Here is a 12,065-nt window from a genome sequence, read left to right on the forward strand (position 1 = left end):
ATTGAGTGCTCCCCTCACCCTGCTGCCTCTCTCCCCTTTTACACGCATGCGCGCGCGCGCACACACACACACACACACACACACACACACACACACACACACACTTGGCTTCATATTCATACTCTGTTCTTTTTCTCCTTAGAAGTCACCACTACTGATAGAGAATTTTGCTAATTTTTCTTTTTTGTTGTTGTGTTTCTCTTCACTAAAACGTAATATATTTTGGTCTATGCATTCATTACTGCTGTACAACTGGCATGGTAGAATCAAGCTAAACATTGGTTAGATTCATGAGTGAATTGATAATAGCTGTGTGATGTCTGATTCCTTTCTCACAAGTCCTTACTCAGCCAAGTGGAAATGTTTGGGCATGCAGAAATTAAGTATACTCTTCTTAGCATAAGTTAACCATCACTGTTATCATGTCTGATCTCCTTAGAAAGACTGTGGGAACTATACTGGAGTAGAGGAAGGAAGAGTGGAAGAAATAGAAAGGGAGAAGGATAGAAATCCAAAGATCCCAAACCAGGATCTGTACAAATAAAGGGGAACCAGAAAACTTGACTGTAATTCTGTGTCTGCTATTTTAGTTACATGACCTCATCTTTGATTTCTATTTCTTTAGTTATCATGGACTAGTCTTAAACAAGTGCTATCCAAGATCCTAAAAAGGTCTAACAGCTGTGTGGTTCAAGCCCTCCAGAACTCACTTCTCCTTTTTTATTTCTTAAAAACCTAGAAGGACAATTAGTTTCACCACAACTTTTTTTTACTCTCTTCCTATGTGGGAATATTTTCAGTTATACCAAGGCTCATGGAAGCTCATGCATATGAGTGGATAAAATCTAACCATGCATGTGTAAACTTTTCTTTGTATTTTCATTTTTTAAGATGCTTCTAGAATAGTTACTACCTCAAAATAGTGATGAAGTTAGACAGACATAACCAACCTATTAGCTGGCTAAAGGTTAGCCATTGTGTCTCTTCATAGTCCCTGGAAGCTTTATGAGCTGGAAAAGGTATACACTGCTACTATTGGCACTAGAAATGAAGACTTAGTAGTAGAGATGGATGTGAGCTCCCCCTTAAAAGCAAAAAACACCCTGCAAGCAGTCATTCCACAGAAGAACTAGTGGAAAGGATCTAGAGCCCCAAAGAAACCTGGCAATGATCTAAAGGTAGCTCTGAATGTCCCTCATTTTCTAATACTGAGAGCATCTCTTATGTGACTAGAATCTTAGTTAATGGGAGATGAGGAAAGGCAAGAAAGTACCTGCCTTTAGCTCACAATATTAAAGAGGCATCTAAATTCAGAGGATAATAAGATCAAGATTCAAGAATCAGACTTGTGTCTGGGGTTATATCTGTTTGATAGAGTTCTTACACTATATGTATGAGGTCTTGGAGTCTGTCTCCTCAAACCATTAGAACATGGTTGGTGTTTTGCCAGTTGAAATTTTTTATTTAATCAATTTACAGCCTTCTCCCAGCTCCTCCCTCCTCTCCTCCCAGTCCCACCCTCAGTCCCCCTCCTCCCATTCCCTTCTCTCCTTCTTCTTAGAGAAGGCAAGGCACTCAAGTGGTATCAACCAACCCTGGCACCTCTAGTCACAGCAGGACTAAGTGCATTCTCTCTCACTGGGCCTAGGAGAAAGGAATCCAGTGGCAGGCAACAGGATCGGAGACAGCCCCTATTGCCATTGTTAGGGGTCCCACATGTTGACCATGCTGCACATCTGCTACATATGTGTAGAGAGCCAAGATCCAGTCCATGCATGCTCTTTGGTGGGTGTTTCAATCTCTGTGTGTTCTCATGGGCCCAGGTTAGTTGACTCTGTTTTGTTTTTGCTTTTGTTTTTAAGAAGTGAGATTAGCCACTTACTTTTTAGTAAGTCTTTAGACTATAAATAGGTCTTGATGGCAATCTTTAGGGTCACAGAAAGTCCTTGTCATGAGATAGCTTATGTTTATAATCCTACTGCTTAGGAGACTGAGACAAGACAATCTCAGTGTGCTAGAGGCCAGCCTGCATTATACAGTGCATTCCACACCAGCCTAGGCTACAGTTTAAGGTTCTATCTCAGCCTGCTTCTCCCCAAAAGACCAAGGCAAAAGATTATAATACTAAGTCTCAAACTTCACTATGAAGCTGAGTTTGCAAAGAATCTTGTTGGGCATTCAGAGTCCCGGACTACTTTCCAGAAGATTGACTTGAATAGCACAGAGCCCAGGAATCAGCACATTCTAATGAATCCCTTCAGGAGCTTTAACTAGATTCCTATCATGCTTAGGGAAACCACATATTGGGAAATACAGATTGGGTAGAAAGATCATGAGCTTTGGGATTAGTTATCAAAATTCAGATTGCCTCTAAGCTATTTATTTGTGATGTAACCCTGACCCCGTGTTTAACTTCTCTAAGTCCTCGTTTTCCTTCTGTAAAAAAAAAAATGATGTTAAAGGACCTACCTTACATGATTGTTTTGAACCTTAGAAAAGACATGAAGCACACGTCATTTAGAAAGGCATGTAGCACAACACTGGCATATATTGGGCCCAAAAATTGAACTGCTGCTATCATGACACTTAAGGAATACAATACATGTTTATCAAGCACTTTCAGGTGCTGTCTGGTGGAAAAAAAAAAGCCAACTGGCCATTGCAATTGATATACTGTCTCCTGCTAGTATGTATACATGTTCATAGTCCTCTCCTCACTCTTCTTTTTTTTTTAATCTTAAGGATTTTTAAAAATTTTTTTAATTTTTTTATTTATTATTATTATTATTAATTTATTCTTGTTACATCTCAATGGTTATCCCATCCCTTGTATCCTCCCATTCTTCCCTCCCTCCCATTTTCCCCTTATTCCCCTCCCCTATGACTGTGACTGAGGGGGATTACCTCCCCCTGTATATGTTCATAGGGTATCAAGTCTCTTCTTGGTAACCTGCTGTCCTTCCTCTGAGTGCCACCAGGTCTCCCCCTCCAGGGGACATGGTCAAATGTGAGGCACCAGAGTACATGAGAAAGTCATATCCCACTCTCCACTCAACTGTGGAGAATGTTCCTCTTTCCACAGCACTGATAACTTTGGAGTGGGGCAGACAGTGTTTCTCTGTGTAGCCTTAGCTGTCTGAAAACTTGTTCTGTAGACCTCAAACTCACAAAGATCTGCCTGCATCTCCCTCCTAAGTGCTGGTATTAAAGGTGCACCACCACTACCTGGCCCCATTCCATAATTAACTTATTTATTATGATCATTGAAGCCAAATAGAATTAAAATGTTATGTGACATGGATTTTCATTTGCTTGTTGAAAAAAATGCATTTTTGTTGCTGTTTTGGTCCAGTGCTTTACCTCTACAATTCCCGTATTTCAAATCATGACTCTTCATGTCTTTCCACAACTATTTAAAAACTGGTTAACATAAAATGGTACTTTCAGACACCACCAGAAATATAATATGAGAACCATTTGTTTGTAGAAAGGGTCTTTGGTATCCCAAGTAAAAAGCAGTCATTGTGGAAATCACTGACACCCTAGTTGGTCTGCAAGCTATTGCTTCTATGAGTGATGGTGGGACTCACAGTGAAAATAATTCCTTACTCTTGGAATTAATGAGTGTTTCAGAGTGGAGTGGAGAGAGTTGTTAGCTTGTGTAAGGGCTGATATTACATGGTTCTTTGTGCCAAGGCATTTTCAGAGAAGGTCAAGGAAGAGAAGACACCACTTGGAGGCAGTGAAGGAGTCCTGGATGTAGTGGCGATGTGGAAAGAAGCATATTCTTATTGCATTGCTTGTCAGCCAAAGCTGGAGATCCACTAAGAGCACTTGGGAAATTTGAAATGGGAACTATTGGCAGCAAACGTCAGAGGACATGAAAATTCATAAAGCAATCCATATTTTTAAATACATTTTATGAAAAAAATTAATTAAAAAAAAGGTCAGAAACTACATTGAGGTTTCCACAAGCTCAGCTTGGAGAAATTTTTTTTGCTTTGTGTTGTCTTCAATCCCCAGTGTAGATTGCATTTCTTAAGAGTCTCTTTTGTGTGTCAATCACAAGAGGTCAAGCTGTCATCCAAGTTTTCAAAAGAAACTTCCCCAGGCAATGCATCCTATACTGTATATGCTTTCCATTTCAATGCTAACAGAGTAAAAATAGTCACCATTTGTGTGCCGCAGGTGGAGCTCATCACTAAGTACAACATTTGCTTTTCTAGATATTACCAGCATCCTGTGAGGAAGAAGACAATTTTGTGCACCCAAGCAATGCCATGACTAAGTAGCTTACTTCTAAAGTGTAGAGCCTTCCCACATTGAAAAAGTAACAGAGGCATTTTGATGGAGTATCTTGGATAGGGAGACTTAGAAAGACTAAGAAAGAAAAAGTGGAGCCAGGAGACCCTTAAGAATCTCCCCAACTACAAGCTAGTCAGAGCATCTTGGAACTTCACATTTAAGCCACTAGGTGTGTCTAATAGCCAGTGTGAATTCCTGATGGTGCTATGCTTGCCTGTCCTTGTCTGCAAAGATACAACACCTTTCCACTGACATCATATACAGGTCGAGAGAGCAAAGCATATTACTCCTAAGTTGTTTCCACTGCCTCTCACCTATTGCCATGGAGCACTGCTTATTTCTTCTTCTTCTTCTTCTTCTTCTTCTTCTTCTTCTTCTTCTTCTTCTTCTTCTTCTTCTTCTTCTTCTTCTTCTTCTTCCTTCTTCTCCTCCTCCTCCTCTTTCTCCTCCTCCTCTTCCTTCTCCTCCTCCTCTTCTTCTTCTTCTTCTTGTGTAACCCTTGAAGAAATTCTTTGGATCTTCCACTGTATTTGTCCAGTAAGGTTCTTTAGTTACCCCAAAACTTCAAGAAATATTCATTAAAGTCAGGGCGTTGTGGATCCTATCTTTAATGCCAGCATTTGGGAGACTGAGTCAGAGTCAACAGGGTTCCTATGAGTTTGAGGCCACCTTGAGCTACATGGTGAGTTCCAGGACAGTCTGAGCTACGTACAGCCTGAGAACCTGTCCTAAAAAAATAAAAAGCAAAAGCAAAGAAATATTTACCAAACTTAATTCCTCTTGTACCTGCACATCCACCTAGATCCTCCTAAAATAACAAACCACTTGTCACACCAGAGCCACATGAAAGTTTTCAGGACAATTTTGACCTTTTTTGGCACTTTTACAATCCTTAACAGCAAAAGTGATTCCTTTCAGCATGTTACCTAAAATGTACCATTATGATTTCTAGTGGCATTTACTTTCACTGGGGAGTGCTGAAAATTTGAAATGCCAAAGCATTCTTCTTGGTCAAGTGCAAAGTGGTGGATTGCTGTGTCTCACCCAGTAGTATATATGGTACAGCTGGGTCCTGAGAATTGCTGTCCAGGGAGCACCTAATGGTTTTTTATGGAGAAAACTTGTACCCTTTACATCCTCTTGCTGGTTTACGGAATAAACTACCTCATAGAAGTTATACTCTAGGCAATCATTCAAGGTTTCATTTTTAATTTGATAGGGTAGATTTTAATTGTGACAGTTTTATTCTTTCATATGTGCAGTGTTTACATTTTTTCCTCTGAAGCAAGGGAGTACAAAGTTCTTTTGATTTTTGGAATAACATTATGCTTTGAAAGAACACATTAAAATCTAAGGAGTTGAGTCTCCAGATAAACAAAACCATAAATGGTACCCCCTAGAAAATGTCTAAAATTACCAAATCCTTGACTAAAATCCAATTGAAATTTTGATGGCAAACAATGAATTAAGAGGTTAGACTTTGGACTAGTTGGTTTTTTGTTTGTTTTCATTTTAACATGTAGAGTTGTTTGATGAAGAGAAATATTTTCCCAAGTATCCCTTTTCAATATAAAGAAAAATCTTCCAGAAGCTTGGTGTTTTGGGGAGCTTAATCAGGAGTGCACATATGATCTTTCCATAAGGTTAAACAAGAGTAGCTAACAGAGCCTACTTCAGTACCAAGTCTGCATCTGAGTCTATCCCTGTCTTCAGGAGATCTGCCTTCTCAGGGTGTCCCAGCAGGAAGTCTTGAGCTCTGAGTTGGTTAATTTTTTGTCAACTTGACACACATTAGAGTATTTTGGAAAGAAGAAACCTTGTTGAGAATGTCCTCACCAGATTGAACTGTGGGATGGCTCCCTGGGGCATTTTCTTGATTAACAATTGATATGGGAGGGCCCAGTCCACTGGGGACAGTGCTACTTCTGGACAGATGAGTTATATAAGAAAGGAGGCTGAGGAAGCCAGGGAGCACCACTCTTCCATGGCTTCTGCTTCAGTTCCTGCCTTAAGGTGCCTACCATGAATCCTTGCCCTAACTGCCTTCAGTGATGGACTAGGACCTGAGAGTTGTATACCAACACAGGCTCTTTCCTCCTAAAGTTGAATTTGGACATGGTGTGTTATCGCAGCAATAGATATCCTAACTAAGACATGGTCTGATGGAAGAGAAGCAACATAAGGGTTGGGGAGAATACAAGAATCTGCTTCAAGTTTGCTGCGTTTGAGCAAATGTTATCCTTTTTCATGATATCAGTATTTAACTTTTCATATAAATGTTTAGCTCATTTCATATATTCACTACTAGTCCTCCTTTCAAAGAATATGGTGCTGTCAGATGTGTTAACCTTAATGATAACTTGTAACTAAAGGAAAATGGGATAAGTAGGGCAAACATGCTGGATGGCAGATGCAAGCACAGGAAGGTGCTTGACATGCCCCAGTCTGTCTTAATTATAAACAGCACAGACAGAACCAGACCTCAAGGGCTCTGGAGTCAGATACTTCTTAGCTAGCAACTCCACTCCCATGAAAGTGGGCAGAAGTGACCAGCTTAAGTGAGCATTCATTTACTATTAATTTAGAGGCTAACAGAAAATAAAAGCCTGGTCAATAAACCAGTAGGAAACTGCATGGACTTGCACATACCTTTCCAAGAATGGGGAAACAGGGTACTGCATTGTTCATTGAAGCTGCTGCTGCCTGTTAGTTTATTTACCAGGATTTTGTTTCTCTATTAAGTCCTGAAATTAATAGCAAATTAAAATTTATCCAATTGAGTTGAGCCTGTAGTTTAAATATATTTTTTAATTAAATGATAGCAAATGAAAGGTACAAATATAGAAAATGAGAAGTCTGGGAAGAATGCTAGTTGCAGCTTGCAATGTGAACATTTGAAAATCGGTTCAGTATCTCCCTTCCTTACCTCTTTTCCCCCACTGAATCCATTCTTTTCTGGATCATTCTTCCCAATAAAAATGTGTGGCTTTTATCATGTGAGTTGCAGACAGTTCTTTAAATCACTCTAACAAAAAATGAATGGGATTTAAAGAAAATAATGCAGTTAATAAATTCTATGAACTCAAGCTAGTTTTGCAGACTACAGAAGACAGTATTGTCAGCTCTTTCTTTCAGTTGTGGAGCCACATTCTTCACTGTCTCTTTGCATGTATATGTAAATCGTTTCCTCAAGCCAAAATGCTATCCTGGGACCTTCACAAAAAATTATATATAGATTTATAGCCCTGGCCCATTTTAAGTGCATTTGTTACCAGGGAAAAGTCACGTATACTACATAAAATAGCCCTCAACAATTATAATTTCTTGGCAGTCAAGCCTAGTTGAATGAGTAAAAACTCAAAAACGCAGGATAGTTCAACCAAATGCATGGCAAGTTATCTTTTAAATAATGATACTTCCTGTAATCTATGATAATAGTGCAAGTTATTCTGGTTCCCCACACAGATAATGCTTCATTAGACAAACCATACAGTCTCGAGGAATCAGTACTTTGTATCACTCCAAAGGCCATGCACTCTTGTTTATTTTTCAGTGGGAACATATTGGTGCTTGGAGCAAAGCTTTGTATTACGTATCTAAGCAGAACCAATGTTAAGTTGAATTAACTATATGAATATGCAAGCATTTTCCTAATTTTCCCCTAGATATTTCTTACAAAAATTAGTTCAAGATATACATTTTTTTTTTGCTTATATTACTTTTGCTTTCCTCATCTAGTTTTTTTCAGTGCTAAGAATCAAACTTAGGGCTTTACCCCTGCAAAGCAAGCACTCTTCCAGTCAACAGCCCCACCCCTTGCTTCACTGACTCAGGGCTTTACTATGTAGCCTGCATTTGGCCCCACACATATGCCTTCTGTTCAGCCTTTATATGCTACAATGCCAACTGCTATTCATTTCTTAACATTCACTCTCTTTGGACACATAGGATGGCTCAAAGAGTAAAGTTGTTTTTAACACAAATCTGATGACCCACACAGTGGAATGAGACAACCAGCTCCAACAACTTGTCCTCATACCTCTACATGCATGCCAACAGACATCATATAAATGAATATAAAAATTAAATGAACATGTTTCTAATTTTACCTTTTATGTATTACTTTCAAAATAGATATAATTATATATGCCTACTTGATCATGCCAATTGAAACACACAGCTAAGATGTTTTGATTGCTTAATTTATATAATACAGTAAAAGAATGTAATCTGGCATTCTTCTAAAATACCTACACTCTTTTCTTCTCTGTCCCTTTTAATTTTCAGATCATTAGTTTTATCATAGAGCTTTAAATGCCATCTATACGTGTCTTTCACATTTCTATGCCCAGCTAGAACCTATAAGCTGAATTCCACATCTTCGTTTCTGGCTGCCTATTAGATACTTCCACTTGGCTGTCTCACAGACATTATCATAGCAAAGCCAAACTCCTGAACTTCACTCAGCCTTTTCCTCCCAAGCCACAAAAGTTGAGACTGTCTTTTCTCTCTCTCCGAGTCTCATTCTCTTCCTTTCCTTCCAATAAATTAAGTTAAATTGTCACCATTGTATTCTTCATGTTCAAGATCTAAAATAATTCATCTTGCTGTCCTGGTTCACCACTACCATTACTGGTTGGGACCTACAGGTGTCCCTGTTAGTTTTTCCTGCTTCAACTTTGGCTTTTCAATCTACTTTCCACTGAGAAGCCAGACTGATAACAATTGTGCTAGTCATCAGATCAATATCTCTAGTAGCTCCCTACTCACTCTGAACAAAAGCAGATGTCTGATTCATGATCAAAAGGACTCCACAACATCTGGCCCTAGCTACCTGCTTCCCCTCACCACCCACTTCTTCCTCACTCTCTTACAGTCTTTCTAGATGGTCACTGTTCCAGACTCAAGACTTTTTAACATTAATTTCTTCCTTCTGCTTAGGCTAATATTCTCCAACTTTGCTTTCTTCCCCCTAAAATCCCACTTTCCCATGACATGATCATTCCATTTAATATTGGCCTCTTTCAGCATTTCTTGTCACTCTTGTTTGCTCTTGTCTATGGGACTCAAGTTCTGCTTTCCTTGTGTATTTGTTTAATGCCCATTTCCCTATGTGTGTTGCCAGATCCACAAAGACAAGGATTCTTGTGCATTTGGTTTGTAGCTGAATCCTTAGATCCCTTTCCTGGTTGGTATTCTGTAAGCGTTGACCAAATATCAATGCAGTGAATGAAAAGAATGGACACACGAGAATGCCAGGGAGAGAACCAGTGGTGCTGAACTAGAGGCTATCCCAACCACTGCTGGAGAAGATAGGAGCTATATACCTAGGAGAGAGAGCAAGCAAGATGTAGCTTCAGCTGTGGGGATAAAAAGTTTTGAGTGAATACCTTCCGACCATGTGGAAACATTGATGCATATGTTTACGAAATAGGGTTCAAATTAACAAGCTACCACATAAAAGGCCCATCAAGTGTATATATTTCCTTTCCTCTACAAATGCAAACTAGTTTAAGGAATTTGAGGGTTGAGATGGCTGGCTAGTTGAAAGCTGAATGTGGCTTTGAGTATAGCTTGACCCAGAACTCACTACTACTGACCCCGCCCTTATTTGTTGAAATGTCAGCACAATACTCAGGTTATATGTGACTGTAGGCTCTGCCTCTTGTCTCTCTCAGAAGCCTTGCAGACAGTATCATGGTTTTGTGTTGCCTCTGGCAGAGCTACGTGCCTATTTCCCAGGCAGATATATTGCTGTGGTGGTAGAATGGCTGGTGAACTTAAACTAAGGCACACTTCACCCTTGAGTCAAATTTTGGAGAGTAACTGGTTCTCCAGAGAGGACATAGGATATAACTTTTCTAAGAAGAGGGGAATGGAGGGTGCTAATGGTTAACAAATGAACACTCCAAAGGAGTAATGAAGGCTTGAACTTCAGACACTGCACTTGGAATGGAAGGGGAGGGAAGCAGTAACAAACAGAGGAAGTCAGGCTGACCTCCTGGCTAGGACTGGGAGTGGACAAGAAGACATGGGCTTGGATTCACCTTGGATTTTGAACTATGTGGCTAGAATTTGGCAATTTCGTGCATGAAGATTCAGAATGAAGTAGGAGGAACAGATTTATGAGAGAAGGAAGGCATTCTTTTCCTTTCTCGTCCCTGTTTTTGTTAATAAGATTGTTTCCAGCTTCTCCAAATTCAAGAACAATTGAGTACTGCAAGAGACAGAAGGCAAATTCTTCCACCAACCACTTCTTCTCAGAAGACTTGTCCCTGTGGTTTTGAAAACTCTTCTCTCAGAGCTTATGTGTGAGAAAACTTATTTTCTCCCAGTAGTCTGAGCTGCTTCTGCTTGAACTAGCAGGGTCGATGGAGTAGAAAACTGTCCATCAGAGCTGGGTTCACTCTTGTCCCATAGAACATTTCTGCATGCCTGACTTAAGACTGTCTTTGAATGCATTGTGGATTAGGCTGGTAGAAGTGTGGTACTTGTGTATAATGTTCCTGTTGCTGTTCATCAAATTATGAAATGAAAACTACGTAGAAGGTGTTGGAGGCAAGAAATGAGGAAGGGAAGACATTGAATCATCACAGTCTATGCAGAGATGATGCCATCATTGGTTTTGGATTTTGGATTTTGTTTGTTATTGATTGGGTACTGTTGCAAATTCTTAACACAAAATGAGTCATTTATTCACATTAGCAACTCTTTCTGATATTATTGTTTTTCTCACTTTACAGATGGGGAAACTGAGACTAAGAGGTCCTTCTTAATGTACCATGTTATAAGTCCTACAACTAAAATGATGGACCTAGAATTTAAGGACTATGGCTCAATGACATGAGCACTTAATCAGCTGACTGTATGTTCTAGAATATCTCAAGACAATTATAATTCATGCTCATTCTCTCAGCATAATTCAATGTACTAGCTGTATAAAGTATCCTCACTTACATATAAATTATGAACGCCACTCCTTTTACCCATGACGGTTTGCTTACTCAAAGCCAGGAACCTCTAGTCTATGCAATAGAGGCATCCAAATGACTAGAAAGGATTTCCAGGCTTATGACATTTTGGAAGGAGTGTGATTACCAGATGATCTTCTAGTTTGTCCTAAAACTTAAGCATACTGTGTGGGTTGGTATAGGCTTGGTTTGAGATAGTATGTCAGTTTGCTTTCTTAAGGATTCGAAGCCTTGGTGTATGTTGACATAAGGTTGCTGTGTCATGCTTTGCATTTTCTGCAGAGGTTTTGCTTATGCCTCAACATTTGGCTCTTCCAGGTTCCCCCGGATCTCCAGAATGAAGTGCTGATCAGCCTTCTGGAGACAGATCCGGATGTTGTGGACTACTTGCTCAGAAGAAAGGCTTCCCAATCCTCGTGAGTATGCTCTTTTTCAAGCTTCTAGAGCCACATTGTGATTTTTTTCTTTTCATTCCATTTCTAAAGAATTTAATAGTAGCCATATTTGCATGCACACTGACACAATTGGGATTTTTTTCATTTCTTTCTTCTTTTTTTTTCTTCTTTTTTGGTTTTTCAAGGCAGGGTTTCACTCACTTTGTAGACCAGGCTGGCCTCAAACTCACAGAGATCTGCCTGCCCCAAGATCTGGTATTACAGGTGTGTGCCACCATGTCTGGCTCACAGGATTTTGACAACATTTTTATTTTTTTGCAATTTTGATCAACCCACCTACAGCAGAAATCATTTTACTCTTATCAACTTACCAAATTCCAAGCTATTTTCCTAG

The 12,065-nt window shown here is 39.5% G+C and overlaps 2 protein-coding genes across 4 annotated transcripts in view; one reads left to right on the plus strand and one right to left on the minus strand.

The window, feature by feature from the left end:
- Positions 1 to 12,065, plus strand: part of ARHGAP6 (Rho GTPase activating protein 6) — a 483,165-nt gene that overhangs the window by 455,763 nt on the left and 15,337 nt on the right. For all 3 annotated transcript variants that reach the window (XM_084789389.1, XM_084789390.1, XM_084789391.1), the window contains exon 10: positions 11,595 to 11,692. In XM_084789389.1, the coding sequence (XP_084645515.1) occupies positions 11,595 to 11,692 (98 nt within the window). The remainder of the gene's footprint in view (positions 1 to 11,594; positions 11,693 to 12,065) is intronic.
- The window catches only part of HCCS (holocytochrome c synthase), a 68,476-nt gene that overhangs the window by 15,088 nt on the left and 41,323 nt on the right, over positions 1 to 12,065 (minus strand). The gene's annotated exons all lie outside the window — the stretch shown is intronic.

Source organism: Acomys minous (assembly GCF_964271855.1).
Source record: "Acomys minous genome assembly, chromosome: 7".
NCBI classification, from domain to species: domain Eukaryota; kingdom Metazoa; phylum Chordata; class Mammalia; order Rodentia; family Muridae; genus Acomys; species Acomys minous.